The sequence below is a fragment of the Coturnix japonica genome, chromosome 2, assembly GCF_054131305.1.
Source record: "Coturnix japonica strain WE chromosome 2, WE-NBRP24, whole genome shotgun sequence".
Taxonomy (NCBI): domain Eukaryota; kingdom Metazoa; phylum Chordata; class Aves; order Galliformes; family Phasianidae; genus Coturnix; species Coturnix japonica.
This window is the reverse complement of record NC_140664.1, coordinates 53,573,717-53,593,271: the sequence shown is the minus strand read 5'-3', so window position 1 is coordinate 53,593,271 and position 19,555 is coordinate 53,573,717. Positions and strand designations below refer to the sequence as shown.

Here is a 19,555-nt window from a genome sequence, read left to right as displayed (position 1 = left end):
TTTTTTTTTAAGTGATCATAAATTAAAAGCAGAAGATAAAATCAAAACAAGATTCATTTCCTGACATGCACATTTTTACACAAAACTTCAACATGTTCTTAATACAGATTTAGAAGGCAATACACAGAAATGCCTGTACTTCTTAATGTATAGACAAATATTGATTGATCTTAAATTCAAGGCATGAACTTCATGAAACTATACAAGGTAGCAAACTAAAGGCTAATAGTTAAAATACAGGATCTATTTAAGAAATGTAATTAAACAAATGTATAATTAAAGGAAGTGGACAGCTAATCACATTGTATGATTAGCTAAAATCAGTTTCTTAAAGGCAGTAGAGATAGTTAGTCTAAATATGTTTAAAGACATCTAGAGTACTAACTACTTACTATAGAGACCAAACAGAACACATCCAAGAATGGTCAGAACATCTACTGGAATATGTACTGGAACAAGTATGTAAGTAAATTTAGATTAAACAAACTCAACCTCAATGCCTACCTTGAGCTGCTTGCTCCTATCCAACCCAGTATTACCTAGGAGTTGCACTAAGCCAAATGAGGCACAGCAAGGAAATAAGAACTGGTTACACACACTTTCCCCCTGAGAAATATCTGTTGAAATAAGACTATGAATAAAACAGGGAACTGATCTAACATTTGTACTCACTGCAATTGCATTTGCTTTTTCAAAGGTAGATTCAAAGGTAGATACCTTTAAAAGCTAATGAATAAAAGAAAAATCCCCAGGAATGTAGCTGACAGCAAAAATATGCTCAAATACTGTACCAGCCAGTCTATGAAACAGAGATGTGGTACCACAAAAAAATCATTAGAAATACCAACCAGATATTGTAAGAGTGATTTCTTGAGGACTTCCTGATGAGCTTGCAGTAGTAGAACCTGTAGCATGAGCTAGAACTTGGCTCAGACTGGAATTATTTATGGTCAATGTTATCTCATGTTGTCCATTTGAAGATGACACCATACCCTGGGAAGTCATGACTTGGGAGATGTCCTGTGTACCTAAATATAAAAAGGTAGAACAAAAAATTCTAAGAATATCCTTTCTTTACAATATATATTTTGCACAACTACAATCAATACATTTTTTTTTTTGAATGACTATAAAAGACTTCAACAAGGTAAGATGCTAGAACTTATAATCTACAGGAGAAATTGTTTCCACAGTCTAATTAATTCCTCTACAACTTAAAATTATCAGAATAAAGCTTTAGGTTCCTAAAATATTCTTCTATTCTGTAGCCTACACTATGAAAACTTTGTATTTGAAAGTGAAAACAGTTGTAGAATTCAACAAATATGCTGTTGCAAGAAGGGTATACCTAAATGAAGCATTAACTTCATTTATAACTAAATGAAGTGTTAAAAAATAAGTGTAATAAAATCAATGCTAAGGAATTCAAAAGCATAAGACTAGTAGCACTACTTACCACTAGCACTGGTTGTCAGCACAGACTCTTGCTCAGACAGGGATCCAATTGTCATGCTAGCTGAAGATGTTACTGTAGGCTGCAAAGACAGACCTGATATAGGCTGAATAACCACATTAGCTGGCACTGTATTTTCTGTTGTTTGGAGGGAAGGATTCTGCGGAGCCATATTGGGATCTCCAGTTAGCTGCTGAGCAAGTATATTACTCTGCTGTAAGGTTTGCTGAAGAATGCTTGGATCAATCTGAAAAACAAGTTCTCAATCTGATCAATCCAACTTAATAAATCTGGGTAACATGAATATTTATAACCAATCCAGAATTCAAAAAAGTGAAATTAGAATCGACATTTTCCAGTGTATTATTTCTGCTTGCAAGACTTATTGCTTCCTAGTCATTATAAGTGAAAAGGCAAGGAGTAGAAGGGAAAAACACTATCAGAAATGACCTGTTTTTCAGCCTCTATGGGTCATAAAAGTCCCAGTTCACCAGAAAATCTGTTTTCAATATTTAAACATACACCGTTCCCTTTTAGGGATGAGTGTTTGGGAATTAAAACAAAACTACAATACAGTTTATTTTACTTTTGGCTATAATATTTTAAAGAAGAGAGACTTCAAATAAACCAAAGCAACTTAGAAGATGGTCTTCCCTTGACCTAGGAGTTGGACATGGGCGTCATCAGAAGTCTTTTCCAGCCTCAAAACAAGTATCTGAAACTGATCAAACCCAACCCATTTCCATCAAAACTGTTCTTTCATGTCATTTGGAATTTTCAAATTTAATTATCTCACCTTCTTTGACATAAAGTATTTCTATTGTTCATTTTACAAGTTCAAATGGCATTTGAATTGAGAATCTAAATATTTAAAACTAGACAAAGAAGGCAGGTGTCACAGTAAGGAAAATTCTCAGTAGTCATTTGAGTTATTCTGATTGAGAACGAGGGTGACTGGGAGGGAAGATACTGCCTAAAATGTTTTTTAAAGTGAAAAGACAAAATACCATCAGAAGAAAAAGAAATATCTGGATTTTAAAGAAATCTGACAAAATCCCAGAGAGTTAAAAATTTGAAGAGAAAAAATATAAAGTAAAAATCCCACCACGCATCTAAGTTTTAATGAGGTACAACTGAAACAGCATGGAACTGTCAGATGCTTCACTCAAAAGCACTACTCAAGAAGTACATATACTCATTAAACTTCCTTCAGTCTTCAAACTGACTCTTTAAAATCAAGGAACTTAAAGCAACCTACCTGTAATGTGATGTTGTTAATGCTAGCAGCATCTATTCCAGAGATTTGAACATTTTGTCCAACCAGATTAGCAGCAAGTTGTAACTGTATTCCTTCAAGAGTGGCCAAGCTACCATCTGTCAAGGACACAGTTAAGTCACCTCCAGCTACCAAAGAAAACAGTTGTATTATGTTTTTCTTTATCATTACTGACCACCTCTTTTAGCTTGCTCATTTTTATAAATAAAATCAATACAGAAGCTACACATACACAGTGTCCCAGCTGGCTAGTTGGAAATGTTACAAATTCCACGTAATTTAGGGATAGTTATTATTTAAACAGTAGCTGGCATCTTCCAAAACAAGAACCACTCCAGAGCAACTATGAAAATGAATCTGGAGAAATTTGCTTTAAGTGTTCTTAAGTGTCACCCCTAAAAACAAGCAACAATTGAACACACAAGGTTTTTGCATCCCAACTCCTAATACGCATGAGAGTTGTTACCATATTTATGCATAGCACATAAATATTGTACAAGGAATCTATGGACATCCTACATATACATATGGGTGGATTAGCATTTGAGAATTGAAATCAACGACTTAGAAAGCTAATGTTAAGAACTGAAAAGACTACCTCTAAAAAAGCTCCCAAAAGATGAAAAGATCTCCTTGTGTTTAACATGCAGACTCTAAAAACACCTTTATTATGATCAAACTGTTTCCTTTGGTGGATGTCCCAAAATCATCCTTCTTTGTGTATAAGAAATCCTTTAGCATAGAAACATATATGCAAGAAATATCTACTCAAAGCAAAATGTGAATCACAAGCCTGGATTTCAGAAGTTTCCTGCCTCTTCCTAGGATTTCTGAGCATACTATAAATGAAATCCAAGCCAACATTTTAGACATAAGGAAAAACATTTTCTCTCAGAGAGTGGTCAGGCACTGGAATGGCTGCCCAGGGAGGTGGTGGAGTTGCCGCCCCTGGCAGTGTTCAAGAGGCATCTGAATGAGGAGCTACGAGATATGGTTTTAGTGGTTTGCTATAGCTACGGTAATGCGAGGACAGTTGGACTAGATGATCTTGTAGTTCCTTTCCAACCTTGTGATTCTATGATTCTATAATTCTATGATTAGGTAGTTTCAGAGTAATGTATCACTCCCGTATTTAACTCTAGTAATTTGAGCTCATCTTGTGATTTACTCTAAACAGTTATCTAAATCCAGCCAAATGAGTTTGGAAGATACTGGTAAATGTTGTTTGAATAGTTTGATTTGTAATAAATGTGGTATTAAAAATTGTTTTGCTTCTCTCCTTTTTAGAAAAAATGCAAGAATATTACCAAAAAGAATATAAGTAGTTTACCTACTTATTATGAGCATTTTTTTCCTTTCTACAGTCCAACATCACGGCAGACCTGAAGAGAACCTTCCAGGTTAACTGTGACTACCGTAAAATTTTCACTTTCATTCTCAAATAAACAAATTTCTATTTATGTCATCACTGTGTATCAAGTTATCAACTCAAAACAATGCTTACCTGTTTGGAAGTAGTGTTAGGTATGAGTTTCTCAACTCTTAACAGAAAACAAGGTTCAATACTTGATTTAAATACCACCACCAAAAAGTCGTCCATTTTTACCTGACACAGAAGCAGGCAAGATAGCCTGGCCCACAAGTCCTTGCTGAAGTAAATTCTGATCGAACTGGCTTGTCAAGACAGAGTTATTCATGATGAATACATTAGGATCTGTTGAAGATGAATTAAGAAGACTGACTGGCTGCAGTCCCTCAGCTGAAGTACGGGCAACCGGCTTCCTAACCTTCTTTGTTTCTGGTTTATAATGACATTGTATGTGGGTTTTTCTACGCCCAGAAGTACGAAACCGTAAATCACAGTGTGGACATTTAAATGGCTTTGCTCCTGTATGTAGACGCATGTGGACTTTTAGACTTCCTTTAGTAGAAAAAGAATTACTGCACACATGGCAACTAAAGAGCTTCTGACCTGGAGAAAAAAAAAGTAAAACAGATCAATGAAAATAACTTTAAAATTCAACAGCCCTGTACAAACAGTATAAGAAAATATTGATTCTAAGCTATTTTGAAAAGAATTTGAAATAACTAGCCATTTACTTTATAACTTTGGCTGTTTTTCAAATGAACCAGTAACCTAAATTAAGTCTGTCTTTACTTCCTCTTTATTTCTGAAACTTAGTTTATTTTTTCATTCAGAATCTTAAAAGGTCACTCTGATGCCTCTTATCTTCATTAACACCTCTCAAATTCCTCACTAACCAAGTAGTTTCAAAAAAAAACCCCTCAATTTGAAAAAAAAGACAAAAATCCTACTTTCTGGTCGGAACTGCACTACTATTATTTGGTGATATTTGTTATTAACAGCTGATAAGATCACAATAAGAAGCAGTGCATGCAGTTTCTCCTATCGAATCCTATGTTTAACTTATGCAGAAGAATTTCCCACCACATTCCTGAATTTCAGTTCAACCTATTTCAGATTATAGATTCATGTTACAAAATCCTAACACTTATGTCACTTTTTGCCTAATAAAAACACAATCTCTGGCAATGCTGAAGATCAGCAGAAACAGCCTAAGAATAACATAAACCAATATAGTTCACGAAGACAAAAGAGGCACGGATTGCAAGCACAGGCATCTCCCATGTTAAGAGAGCCATGGAAAAAAACATCATGCAGTCTCTCCCACTAAAACCAAAACAAACTTGGGAAAAAAAAATGCAGGGTGAAAGGGAGGACAAGGGGACAATGAATAAATTAACAACATCAAAACAGTTAAACTGGCATTTGGATAGTGCCCTTAATAATATGCTTTCACTTCTGCTTATCCCTGAAACAGTCAGACAGTTGGACTTCACCTTCGTAAGTCCCTTCAAAGTGAACTAATTTATTCTAAAGAGCGGTAAATAAACTTCAGATGTTGATCTGAATTCCTGTTTAAACAGGAGATTAAAAATTCAAATTAAGACCTGATGTGTTTTTTGTAAAAAAAAAAAAAAAAACCAAAATTCTGGAGACTAAAAAGAAGGATGGATGGACTGGAATGTTGAACTTCAACTATGAACAGGGACCTAAGGGTCAAAACAGAAACTTAAGACTATAACAAATTGGCATGAAAAGACACATGCGAATGCCAAGTGCTAAAGTAGCATGAAATTGTAATTAAGTGTACTTTACTGCATCTACAAGACTATGTCATATTGCTTGCTACCCAATTAAACTGTTAAAAGGAACCATTACATACACAGGAAATTAGTAAGCAATGAAGCAGAAGTATAATAACATGTGTTATGCCACTACGCTATATATGCTAAATCAAAATGAGATGCTGGAAGTAAATATTTACCCAAAGAACCAAATCTCACATCCTTTAACCCTATGTAAGACCTGGTTTTATGTATTACAATGAAGGGTCTCTGTACAGTAACCACAGTACAAAGGCAAAGAGCATCCATTAGAAAGCACCTTCCCTGGAAGCATTCAAAGCCAGGCTGGATAAGACCTGACCTAAAGCTTATAGCAGTGGGGTTGGAATTGGATGATCTTAAGGTCCCTTCCAACCCAAACCATTCTAATAACATTAACTGAAAGAAAGCATAATTGAAGTGGCTGCTCAAATAAATCTAAAACAATCATCTCAAATCTTAGGTTTTTGCAAACAATGTGGCGTTTTTAAAGACCACCACAAACTCAAACTTCTACAATTGCAAAAAATTGTATAATTTTTATTTATAATTAACTCTACCCTCTTGCTCAGGAAAACCACTTTGCACTGAGATATTATCACTGATTTAAAATTAAATTACAATAGATACATACATATATTTTCCATGATCAAAGATGCATACTAAGGCTCATCCTAAGCCTACTTAGTATAGGCCACTGAAACAATATTATGGTATTTGGATAAGTACCATTAACTCAATGATGCTGTAGGCACCAAATGTCACCTAGCAATGGCATTCGTCATATATTTCATTATGATGTGGGGAAAATAATTCCTTCCAAAACCTTTAAGCTAAAACAGCCATGATAGTAAGCAGCTTCTCAGCAAAGATACTCAAAATCATACTGACCTGTATGTGTTTTAACATGACAATCCAGAGTGGATTTTACAGTGAAACTCTTCCCACATTCGTCACACTTATACGGCTTCTCTCCAGTATGGATGCGAACATGCCTAATAATTCCAAAATACACATATAAGTGAATTTCTGTCTTTACGTCAGGTTCTAGGAATATCTTCTATATTATTAACTTTAGAAATCTTCAGCAATTAATATGAGCATTACAGTAAGGAAGACTATTCAAACTTGAGACGATTTGTCAAAATGAAAGAGAATTTTTTGTTTTTATATTCAAGTCCTATAGTAAGAAAAAATAATTTATTCTAAAACCATAAAAAAGGTTTTGATAGCGCAGGAAACCAGAAATATGAAAAGGCTGTTCTACTCAGATACAGAGCACGCAACAATTTGATACGTATTTTTAAACTATTCTGAAAAAGATAAGTTTACATAAGCCTGAATCAGGCCTTAGCTTAGGCACTAAAAGTTAAAAATGGTCTTTTACTACCAAGTGTCTTTTGAAGAATTTAGAAAATTGAAAAAGGTACGGAAGTTTTCCATTTCTTACCTGACTAAATCACTGGGCTTTTTAAAGCTTTTGGGGCAGTAACTACAACAGTTGGCATATTTAGGCTCTGCTTCCAATTCTGCCTGCTTATCTTTGATCTCACTAATTCTGTCTTTCTCTGCAGCAGACTGAACAAGAACTTTTTCCGAGACAGTAGCACTTTCTCGAGGCCTAATTTTTGCCAGTTCTGCTGTTTCTTCTTCAGTAAAAGTTATGACGCCAGGACGAGATTTTCTCGAAGCTCGTTCAGAATTTTCATCATCATCTTCAACGCATGCAACTAGAAAAATATACATATATACACACATACATATGTTTAGTTTAATCTGTCATTTAAAATTACAAAAACAAAATGTTTATTATTAAATATATTTATACATTATTAAACACAAGGGCACTTTGCATTCTGTGATTCCACTTAATCCCTCTTTAGGAGATCTAACAAGTTATATTTCCTTTAAATAGCACTAGATTTATTACTCTTATTATTACAACAATACAGGTATCCGTTATTTAGAACAAAAGATTCCTACTTTAGTGGCACAAAAAGTTGTTATGTAACATACAATACTTCGAATACACTGGATAGACTCCTGGCAGATTGACTTCTTCATACAACTTAGACAAAAAAGCACTTCTAGTAGCCTTGGACATTAGATGATACCCATGCATTAAATTTAATTTATAGAATTACTGTTACAGCATTCATGTAATCTACTGAAACATCTGTATTTGTTAAGCAGTAAGGACTATAAAAGTAAAAATGAAATTACCTCCCCCTCCTGTTTCTGTAGCTGCTGCTACAGCTGAGGAGACTGTTTGATGCTTTTTCATATGCTTTTTGCAGTGAACAGTTGTTCGAAAGCTTTCATCACAGAATGGGCACTTGTAAGGCTTCATGCTCATGTGAGTTGCCATGTGCCTTGTAAGGCTGCCATTAGTTGTGAAGGATGTACTGCAAATGCTACAGCTGAATGCTTTAACTCCTTAAAGTAACAGAAACAAATAAGTAACATGCAGTTGTTCCACTTACTTACACAAGTTTGGGTATAGAAAATACTCTGACTTAAAGAAATGTAGAGCTGGCATACTCTGTTACCTGTATGAGTCTTTTCATGTGACTTAAGAACTCCTGAGGAAACAAAGCCACGGCCACATAGTTGGCATTTATAAGGCTTCTCACCAGTATGCGATCGTACATGTTGTTTCAAATGGCTGGATTTCTTAAAGCCCTTGTTGCAATATTCACATCTATTAAAACAAAATTATTAGTTGCATACAGTTAGTAGCCATAAGACATCCAGGAAATTCTATGGCTGAACCTAAAAGTAAAGCATAACAAACCTATATGAACGCCTGCTTTGATCTTCACTGTCCTCAAGAAAATGAGGCCTTTGGGTATGCAATTCAAGCTCTTCTTGTGATGACTGATCTTGTATCAAGCGAGTAGTCTAGAAATCAAAGCCTCAAGTAAATTTCAACAAAATACTACTATAAAGCCACTCAAGTAGGCAATGAAAAATTATAGCATTTAAAGAAGAAAACATAATGAAGCCAGAGATCTATTATTTCCCAAATTCATGACAAGAAATTGAGTGTGATACAATACCTTAACTCTTTCACAGTGAGAAGAAAAATGTGCATCTACTGAATCAGAACAAACTGTCGAGGTGCACTCACACCTCCTTTACAAGTCTACAAAAAGAAGTCTCACATCTTCCTAAATTTTACTGTGTTTGAAGGATTAAATTTAACTCTAAAGTAGACTTATTAAGCAGTAGAAGACCCACACTGAGCAGCAAAATACCTACTAGTACTGACAATCTTCAGTAGTTTCTGGGGAAGTTTTTCCTCTGAGAAACAACTACAGAAAAATCTTCCAGAACATGTTGTAATGTTTGAAGAAAAATTCACAGACCAAATTTCAGATCCTGAAATCCACCTCACTTCCTTGACTGGATTTCGTCTTTTACAAAAAAGCATAAAAGGGCTTTAATTCACGCAGTTCAGTATAGCAAAGACAGTCCCCATTACTAGAGATGTTCTTCATGCTATCTGCTGTTAATATAATAAAATGCGCAATTTAAACTGTGGAGCTTTTTTAAGCAACTGAACTGCTTTACAAATTTAACCAGATGAGAACCATGAAAGAACAACATACTATATGACCTCAATGACTTATATAATCATAATGTTGCTTTTATTACTTGATCATACCTTTAATAATTTAAAAATTAGTAAATAACAGAATGCAATAATGCAAGATATTATTTTATAATGCTAAGTCACATGAGAAGACTCATAGGGGTTCCTTAGCTCCATGTTCACAATTTTACTTTATAACATTATATCCTTTTATAGGTCTTGAGCAAAGTGTACAATCCCTAAGGAAACAAGAACCAATTACATCACCCCCCTTTTTCCCAGCTGTTGAACAAAAGCAACCTAGGAAAGAGATTGTGAAACTTTCCTGATTTCTTAGTTCATGTAATCATTTATAAGGAACTTCGAAGAAAATCCTCACTGAACTCAACACAGTGGATTATACCATCTAGCAGTACTTACTACATTAATAGCATCTGTATTAGGAACTTGAAGAAGGGATGGTGGATGGTAACTTGTTGAAAGAGCCTGAGATTCAAGTGTGCTTGAATCTTGCAGCTGCTGTACAGCTGGAAACTGAGTCTGTTGATTGTAGCTCTCATTAACTGCAAACCCTGCCAGAAACATAAAATCACAAAACCAGAAAATACATTGAATTGAACTCTGAATAATACCACATTTCTTGAAGACTACCTTCAAAATAGATAAAATAGTATTACCACACAGTAATACTCAATTTTATTTTCTTCACTGCTGAGTGGCAAAATACACAACTGTTTTTGGCATAATTGTGTAATTGGGTTACTTACCATTAGCTGGAATTCTATTGGACAATCTCCTCCACAGAAAAACACTGTTTGAAGTTTCTTCAGAGTGCCACAATTACCTTAGAGCCATTGAAATTTTGAATTTCTTGTACGTAAGCATGCATGTGTCAAACAGGTTGACCCATCTCCCTTTATCCACGTTGGTACCACGCTCCCTTAACTACACTGGAAGCCGATCACAAGGATGCAAAGCTCAGTGGGGAGGATGGCGGGTGAGTGGAGGAGATGACCCAATAGGAGAACTCCAGTTTCTGATAAAGTAACCCCACTGTCTCCTACTTTGGATCTCCTCCACGTACTCCCACTCTTTAGATAATAGTAAAGTATGGCCTGTCAAAGGCAAACTGCAAAGTAAAAATAAACATTTTCATTCACATTTCCAGTAAATAGATCTGACATTTATTTAGTTTTGTTTTTCTAGAACATCAGATCTTAATTACCTCATTTTCTAAATGAATGAATGGATCGTATAACTGATTCAAAGCCAGGAAAATATATTTCAGATTGCAATTTTTTTAATACTAATAGACGTACTCTTTTGTCAGCCCTTCCAAGCTCTAATATATATAAATAAACAAGTAAATGTTACATAGGGGAAAAAAAAAAAAAAAAGAGAAACCACAAGTAGTTATAATTTATAATGGTAGTAATTTTATTATTTCTGTGCAGTTTGCCTTCAATGGACAAAAAAGGTAAAGATTATGAAAACAGGGTAGAAACAAACCCATATCAGATCATCACAGCATCAGAGGCCAAAAAGCAGTGCTTAGAGAATGTTTTGAATTACAGAAAATCAAACACTGGGATGTGTTAAGCAGAAGTTGCCCCAAAAGATACTTTTCACAGCAAAAGAACACTATTATCTATATAGAAAAGTAATCTACTTATGTGCTACTGCTTATACCATAGAATGAAAAGTCACAAATGTAAACCAATCTTGAAAGCACCATTAGTTAGGTAGTAATTTAGAACAGAAACCTAATGCTGCATCTCTTGTATTAGATTCTCTCTTTCAACTACCAAGATTATAGGAAATAAAACTATTCTACAGACTAAATCTTGTAGCTAATCTATTTAGTGAAATGACAAACTAGGAGTAGTATGAAGAACAGCCATGAAAAAGCTTTATGGTCATTAGAGGGTCACTAACTGCTGTTTTCAAACAAAATATTAGAAGCACTGTTATCGGAAACGCAGTATTCTTGCTAAGCTTGCTAAGAATACACACACTCAAAAAAGGCCTCAAGAAACAGAGGGAAAAAGAGATTCCACTTTCATGCCCTTCAATCCATGGACATAACTATCAAACATAGAAACAAACAACAGCCTGAAAACATATGTATATTTTAATCACTAATTTTTAGTAAAAAGAAGTAAAAAAGCTCTTTTCCCATTACCCATTTCATTTTACAGTATTTTAATATTTTACTGTCATTTTCCATTCCAATTTTTTTTTTTTCTCCTTACAGAAATCAAAAGAAAATTCCAAAGTGCTTAGAAAACAAAGTTGTGAATTTGGAGTTATTCTGGGACAAACTGAAGAAAGAAATACTACTGTGGAAAGTAGTTCAGGGATAAATAGAAAGCAAATGTATAACAGAAATATATACACATCATGATGTTGCTTAGCACCTAGGCTGAAGGTCAATGTCCACTCAGAATTTGAAAGAATCTGACAACTCTGAAAATGCAAACAATTGCCAGCATCACACTATTTTCACAGAACAATTTAAGGAAGTCTGAGGAGACAGAAGTACAACTCAGAGCCTTTAATTTCTGCTCTTATTTTCCATCATTACCTATCATTTCCCTGAAACTTTTGCCTAACCTTTCTTTGCCAAGCAAAGAACAGAAAACAACTTAGGCTTTATAATATAAAGGGAGTCTCTTACGACAGGTTTCTAAACATGGAAGGACCTTTTACGTTCACTGGAAGTAATCACAATATTCACCACTTCTTGGCTTTGTAACATCATCCAACCTACTCTCTTTTATACTGATAGAAGTAAATGAAAATATAGAATATTGTGTAAGTCAGGTCACAAGCAGAGAGGAGAACCCGGCATCAAACTGTATAATGAATTATTGAAAATACACTATCTTGGTTTGTACTGACAACTCAAAGTCTTTGTTGTCCAAACTGACAGATCATTCAAATTCTGACACTACAAATGCATCTACATGCACTTGCTGCTCCTTGTGAAGATCAGTGACCAGCAATCAGATGTTCTGCAAGTTTGTTTCTTAGGCAACTTTTAGAACCAACAGAACAGTATTCACTGGAATCCATGTGTAAACAGTCATTTGAAGAGCAGGAATACAAGGCCTATGACTGAAAATCAACTTCTTAAGAAAGAAGAACAGCAGTCTTGTGGCAAGGGCATATTCAATGGGCTACAGAATAATAGTATTTGAAATTCCCATAGTATATCAAAAACACTCTACCTGTTACCACTAATTTAATTATTAACACTGAACCATGTTTCCAGAGAGATTTCAAAGGAAAAGAGGGTGACATAATCTATATGAAAACATGTTTGGTGACAGATGATGTTCAAGAACCCAAAGACATGCCTGATAAAAAGATTCATTCGGTTGTTCTGACCTCACTAAGAATGAGGATACCTGAATATTTAAGATTAGAAAGAACACAGCAGTGCTTTTACTATCTTCAATACTAGCTAAAATGAATACCAGATGAGTAACAGAAACACACTCAAAATATATGCACTTCTAAACAAGTCCGAACATGTCAAAAAGAAACCATCTCAACAAACTAGAAATTCTGTAGAAATACTGCAAACAAACCTAAAGGAGAGAACACGTTCTGACAGGTCTACACAGACCTACACGTCAGCCACCTGTATGAAATACATGTATTCCCCTTTTCTTTAAAATTAATAGAACAATAAAAATAAAACCTACTGAATATTTTCTAGGAACACTGATGTCGTTCTATTAATAAATACTGAGCCAAAAGCTTTTAACAAGAATACAGCCTAAAAATGCCAAGAAAAAAATACAAAAAAATGTCTTGAACTTGAATGCTCTGTCTAGCTGATAGGAAAAAGAAAGTAGGAGCATGAAGCACAGATGCAGACATAGGGAGAGGGTCGACCAATTTAACGCATGCATCCGCGCAAATGCTTACCTACCTGAAATTCAAAAATTTTGTAGGGCTCCAGGATCTTCAAGGAAACTTCAAAGAGTTGAGAATCTGTGGATGAGATTCCAAGTAGAACAGGAAACATCTTATACAAATGAGCATTAGAAAAAAACAACAACCACGTTTTGATCCTCCCGTACCAATCTTATAATGCGCTGATGATCAGCCTATATTTTGGATGAAAAAATCGTTTTGTAGGACCTAGAAATACTGTCCTTCCCTGAAAAAAGCAATAAGTATTCAACACTTAAAGGAGAAGATAAACACACTAAAAATTGAAGTCTAGCTAAAACTGCAAAACAAGGTTTAAACAATGTTGGATTTATTTTTTAATTCAAAATAGGTGTACAAATCCAAAAGAAAAAAGCCACCACCGCACTGAAAGTAACACTGAGGATGAAAGTTTTATCATTTATTCTGTAGTCTCTTATTGCTCACTGAGATCACTGTAAAAGGTAATTAATATTAATCTATAGGGTTTTAATAGGATCTGTTCCAGTCCTGCTTAATAAAGGCAGAGTGTAATCTATTTTCTGAGCACATAAAGTAGCACAAACTAGAGATTAAAATCTGCAACAAACTGCCCTATTTCTTCACAGTTCCACGCAACTTAGCAATAGAATTTTATAAAAGGCTCCACACAATTAAACAGTGAATGACATGAAGAATAGAAGAGTTTAATCATCAGGGATATCAACTGCTGATTACCAGTTACGTAAAGTCCTTTGCTGGAGTCAGAAACAAACAAAACTCTGTGGATGTAGCACATCATAACCCCCCAAACAAAAAAAATGGTATCTTCATATAAATCACCAACCCAAGAGAGCCAACATCCAAAAGCAAAGAAACACAGTAATTTCTTCATTCTCTGCAAACTACATAAGCATTCCTCACACACACTTCTGAGTATGTTAGAGCTAAAACAAAGAAGTTTGCAAGTGTTTATGATCTCTTCATTTGTCATGCATGTAGCTTTATAAAAATACAAAAGAAATTGCTGTCCTAAGGTGAAACTTATTTTTTACATGATCATATATTTCACATTTTATCTATAATGAATCTCAGCAGAAATTTAGTCAAATATTAGACTGTTTCTGATCTTCTCAGGTTCTGAACAAGTACAGCTAGAGCTTTCACAGTGATTACAAACAGAATCAGGGAAGGAATATAAAATGCCTCATTATAAACTTCATAATTTTACGACTAAATATCAGCTTATAAAACGAGAAGCTAATTACATTTAAGTATTCAAAAATATTCTACCACGTATAGCTTCAAAATAGTAATTAAAAAAAATGTTTGTGCGAGTTTTCTTATATTGCAGTTACTTCAATTGTGAATACTCAGTTTTGAAATGCCTTACAATAGCTATGCTGCAAATCCAAATTTATAAAGAATACTTTCAAAAGCTTCATAAAATTCTTACTTATTACTAACCTTGTGATAAGCCCTGTTGATCAAATGACTGCTGTGTTATAGATTGCTGCTCAAATTGAGTGATGTTTTCCTGTAAAGCATGCTGGGATGTCACAAATCTATCTGGAATGTGGAAGAGAAGGGAATTGGAGGGAAAACAAAAATAGGAAAAAAAAAAAGAAAAAAAAAAGATGTAACTAACAGTATAATTCAGCTGCTCCTAACAAGTTATATTTTATAGTGATCCAAATTTTTCCTTTACTAAAACAAAAAGAAAAAACAACAAAAAAACAGCTGAACACATATTTGAACCATTGATTATTGCAGGCTGTAGTAATTACTAACCAATTACACAATGAAAAACACCAAATAGAAAAATGAGATAAGCACAAGTTTTGTGCCCGTATTTTTTTCTTTTCTATATATTTTGTACTTTTACTTGATACAGATAAATAGTGCAAAGTTTAATATATACAACCTTTTTAACAGCATACCTATTATAATATTGCATATTATATCAAGTAGTGAGCTTTTATTCCCTTTACTGCTCTGGTTAGTTTCATACACTCACCTTCATCTTGCTCTAAAGGCTGATCAGCCAATTGTTGTTCAAGTGCTGTTTCCTCTGTGCCTCCTACTGGCTGCTGGTCTAACTCTAAAATTGCTTGCTGATCTGTTGCAACAGCTTCTGACTGCTGCAACTCATCACTTTCAATCTCTACTTGCATCTGTGCAGAAACATGAATGCCCTGTTGATCTACTGTAGAATCATCTATTGAAGAAGACTGCTGATGTTGCTGAAGTTGCTGTGCAAGTTCATACCTGCAATTAAGGGCAAGAAAGTCTTTTAATAGCTTAGACACTAACTATTTCTGTCAGAATTTTTATTAAACACAACAATCTACTTCAGAGTTAGTTGAGCATTTGCTACCCATAAGTACACTTCTTGATTATTAGCATTTACTGAGTAGAGCTGTCTTTCAAAGTGCTGTTAAGGAAGAACTGCCAAAATATGTTGAAGGATACATACAAAAACTGTAAACGTACCTATGAGTCTTCATATGTTTTTTACAGTTTAAGGAGGTTTTGAATGTTTTTTGACAATACGGACACATATACGGCCGAAGGTCATTATGGATCCCCATGTGCCGCCTGAGACTACCACCAGTAGTGAAGGCCCCATTGCATATAAGACACTTAAAAGCTTTCAGTCCAGTATGTGTTCTAATATGCGCTTTCAGAACTCCCGCTGACACAAAACCTCTTCCACACTGAGAGCACTTAAAGGGCTTTTCACCAGTATGCGACCTTTTTAAGAGAAAGTAGAAGTCAATTTGTTTGATTCAAAGAGATAAGAAGACATTAAGTTTAGGAAAAAAAAAAAAAAAAAAAAAAGTAAAAGAAAGATACTAAGGCAACTGCTGCATGGATGGAAGCAGCCTGAGTCAAAAAAGTCTGGATATTAAAGCTTTAATAATTTATATATGCCCTACATACTATCAATTGCAGAACTAGAAGTAGCTCTTTCTCACCAGACTTGACTGAATTAAAAAAAATTGGGTTGAAATGAATACATTCTTTGGATTAAGATATTACAATTCACACATGATTCGCTCATTTCAACTAAAAACGCATCCACAGAAGTTCAGAATAAAACATTCTTTCCTTAAATCACAGTAATCTTCACCCCCACACCCCCCTTGCTCACTATTTTCTTTAGTTATTCATAGATTATAGAACAGGAAGCAGTTCTTGATAGCCTGACTAAATGCCAAAGACCATGGACTACAAAACATTGTCATGGCTTGGAGCAATCTGATCCAACTTCGAAGCATGCCATTCTTTATAACACAGTGTTGGATTAGTTACCACCACTGGTTCCCCTTCAACTGTTATTTTTCTATGACTTTGTGATTTTTATGGTTGTAACAAACACCCACTTATACAGAACATCAAGCAACATCAAGCAACAAAATGACCCCCAAAAGTATGCTCTATTACACTGTAAATCTGAATTTTTAGATTGCTGATTTCCTCCCCAAATAACATCAGTTACATGCAAAGCAGATTATTTGGAGTATGCTATTAAGAATTATTACAAGAATTTGCATGTAACGCCTGCAATTTTCTAGAAATCATTAAGTAAAAAAAAAAAAAAAAAAAAAAAAAGGACTTTAAGTATTAATGAGCTGCACAGCAAACACAACCATGTGTACTGCCAGGATTACATGCAGACACAAGTTATTCCAATATTCTCCTTCAGCACTACCAGAAAAATCACTTATCACTGGTTCATTCCTTAAAAGCCAATAAGAACAGGAACACCCTCTTCAGGCTTCTCTCTTTCAGAATACACTGTAAAACGTCATGATTTTCATTAAGAATTTGTTCACACGTTTACTTTCTCCTTTGTATTTGTTTTACCTGATATGTTGTTTAAGATGACAAGATTTTTTATAGGCTCGATGGCAATAAAAACATTTATACGGTCTGTCCGCATCATTCACAAAATTATTGTTAAAATAATTTTGGAAGAACTGGCTATTCCTTGGAATTGGTTGGATAAGACCTGCACATAAAAATACACAAAAAGGAACAAATAATTGTTAAAGATATTTGCAGTTATCTAGAAATGTAGCATTTGAAAAATAACAAACAGCAGCCAGACTTTTGGTAAGCTAGCATATGGTAGAAATAGCACATTTTCATCACCTATTTAAATGGTCTGCATGAATCTATTTAGCATTACACATACTGTATCATGTATGCTATCTTAGCGATAATTTATATATAGGTCAACCTCATTATACTGAGCCTCAGGAATATCCAACACACTGACTTTCAAGAAAGTCAACAGTTAATTCACTGCTGAGCAGATGTTTCACATTTAGTCAAGAAACAAATATATATCTTGCATTTATTCTATTACAGTTTGCCATGACATATATATATAACTTGTTATGTGCTGTACTCTGAAGTCACGTGAAAGCGTAGTTCTGGAAAACCAGTTAAGAGTTTCTCCTACTAAACAACCAACCACCGATACAAGAGTATTCTGTCTCTGTATATCTGTATATTCTGTATATCGCTGCAACAGGAGAGCAGAGATCAGCGCCTGCCAATTTGCTTCTGTAGTAAGGAAGTTGTAGTCTGACATAAGACCTCCCTTCTACCTCCTCTTCTCTAGGCTGAGCCGACCATGTGACCTCAGCTGCTCCTCATACCTTTTGCTCTCCAGACTCTTCACTATTATCATAACACTCTCTTGGACACTCTCTAGAGGTTTTATGTCCCTTTTATATTGTGACACCCAAACCTGCACTCAGTACTCAAGGTGAGACTGCACTAAAAATCTCAGACAAATTGTACATCACCTTTTCTATACCAAGGATCTAGAAACAGTTAAAGTACTTCAACTTATGTACTGTAAAGATTAATATACTTCTTATCGGTAAGGCTTATACAATTCCTACAGAAAGAAAAAAGATTTTGTAATTCTGAAAGGACAGAAGAGGTGTAATGTAAGCAAACTATGAAATACAGCATTTAGTTGAAGACTGATTTCTGATTATCTACTTCAATGTACAACCTTTTCACTAAGGCGTAGCTGTGTTTGCTTTATTAAACTGTGATCTCTATCCGAACTTTATGTTTACAAAAAAGCACAGGTCTACAGACTCTTTACCTAAATCAGTGATGAGTATTGGCTCTTGCAAAGGGATATCTGGTACAGGAACACTTGTCTTTCCTACTCGAACTTTTGCAGGTTTACGTTGATGTCGCATCTTTCTTAGTTCACTATGTTTAAAGTGTGAAGCAATATGAGTTTTCCTGTGACCAGATGTTCGAAACTTCTTGTCACAGTGAGGACAAGCAAAAGGCCTGACACCTACAAGAGATTTAAAAAAAAATTTAGTTTCAAAATTTTATTTCCACCTTCCTAGAAATGCAGTTTGGGAATATAGATTCTCTTTTCTCTATTTTCTGTTTTGGTTTCCATCTGGGAGTTCATTGTTAAATATGTTTTCAGAAGATCGATGAAATGTAATCAAAAGTAAATATAAAACTGCCAAGCTACCAACTAGTTCTAACGCTTCAAGCAAGCTTATTATCAAGGAAAAAAGAAGTGACAGCAGTTTTCAAAGGCTGCCAGAAGCTATCAAAGAATTGCTTTGGTCAAATATCCTTCCAAAACAATCTGCTGAAAAATGTGAGAAAAAACAATCAGCAAACACAATGGCAAATTAAACATTATAGGACAAAGCACTTGAATAGTGATGTAATAGTTTAAAGAAATTCTGTATCAGTCTCTGACAGTGTCAACAGCGTTAGATGGCATAAGCATATCAACGACAATTTTTTAAAGTAAGACTTTCACTACAAAATCCAGTAGCATTTTGAACAGGATAATCAGATCTGGACACTTGCTCTACTTGGAATACATACTGGAGAACTTGGGAAGGTACACAAACAGGCAAAACTGATGCATTCAACTTCTGCCCAAGAAGTCTTGAATTTACAAGGCTAGAAAACATGACTGGGTACACCATGAAGAAAATCATAAGAGAAAAAAAATGCATAAGAACATGCTGTTCCTCATAATACAATAATTAAGAAATTTCAAATGAAACTACTGGCCAGAATATTTAAAGCAACAGGAAGTCAGCACAGAGGG

The 19,555-nt window shown here is 34.7% G+C and overlaps 1 protein-coding gene across 7 annotated transcripts in view; it reads right to left on the bottom strand.

The window, feature by feature from the left end:
• The window catches only part of ZNF236 (zinc finger protein 236), a 62,281-nt gene that overhangs the window by 13,955 nt on the left and 28,771 nt on the right, over positions 1-19,555 (bottom strand). For 2 of the 7 annotated variants that reach the window (XM_085537579.1, XM_085537576.1), the window contains exons 12-26: positions 18,566-18,769; positions 17,305-17,449; positions 15,928-16,188; positions 15,452-15,702; positions 14,902-15,003; positions 9,934-10,085; positions 8,713-8,819; positions 8,468-8,619; positions 8,142-8,354; positions 7,369-7,648; positions 6,810-6,913; positions 4,336-4,701; positions 2,712-2,857; positions 1,457-1,700; positions 849-1,028 (exon numbers count right to left, since the gene is read on the bottom strand). In XM_085537579.1, the coding sequence (XP_085393705.1) occupies positions 849-1,028; positions 1,457-1,700; positions 2,712-2,857; positions 4,336-4,701; positions 6,810-6,913; positions 7,369-7,648; positions 8,142-8,354; positions 8,468-8,619; positions 8,713-8,819; positions 9,934-10,085; positions 14,902-15,003; positions 15,452-15,702; positions 15,928-16,188; positions 17,305-17,449; positions 18,566-18,769 (2,907 nt within the window). Of the gene's footprint in view, positions 1-848; positions 1,029-1,456; positions 1,701-2,711; positions 2,858-4,233; positions 4,702-6,809; positions 6,914-7,368; positions 7,649-8,141; positions 8,355-8,467; positions 8,620-8,712; positions 8,820-9,933; positions 10,086-13,453; positions 13,516-14,901; positions 15,004-15,451; positions 15,703-15,927; positions 16,189-17,304; positions 17,450-18,565; positions 18,770-19,555 lie in introns of those variants that run through there. The other 5 variants (XM_085537575.1, XM_085537577.1, XM_085537578.1 and 2 more) reach the window with 4 other exon arrangements.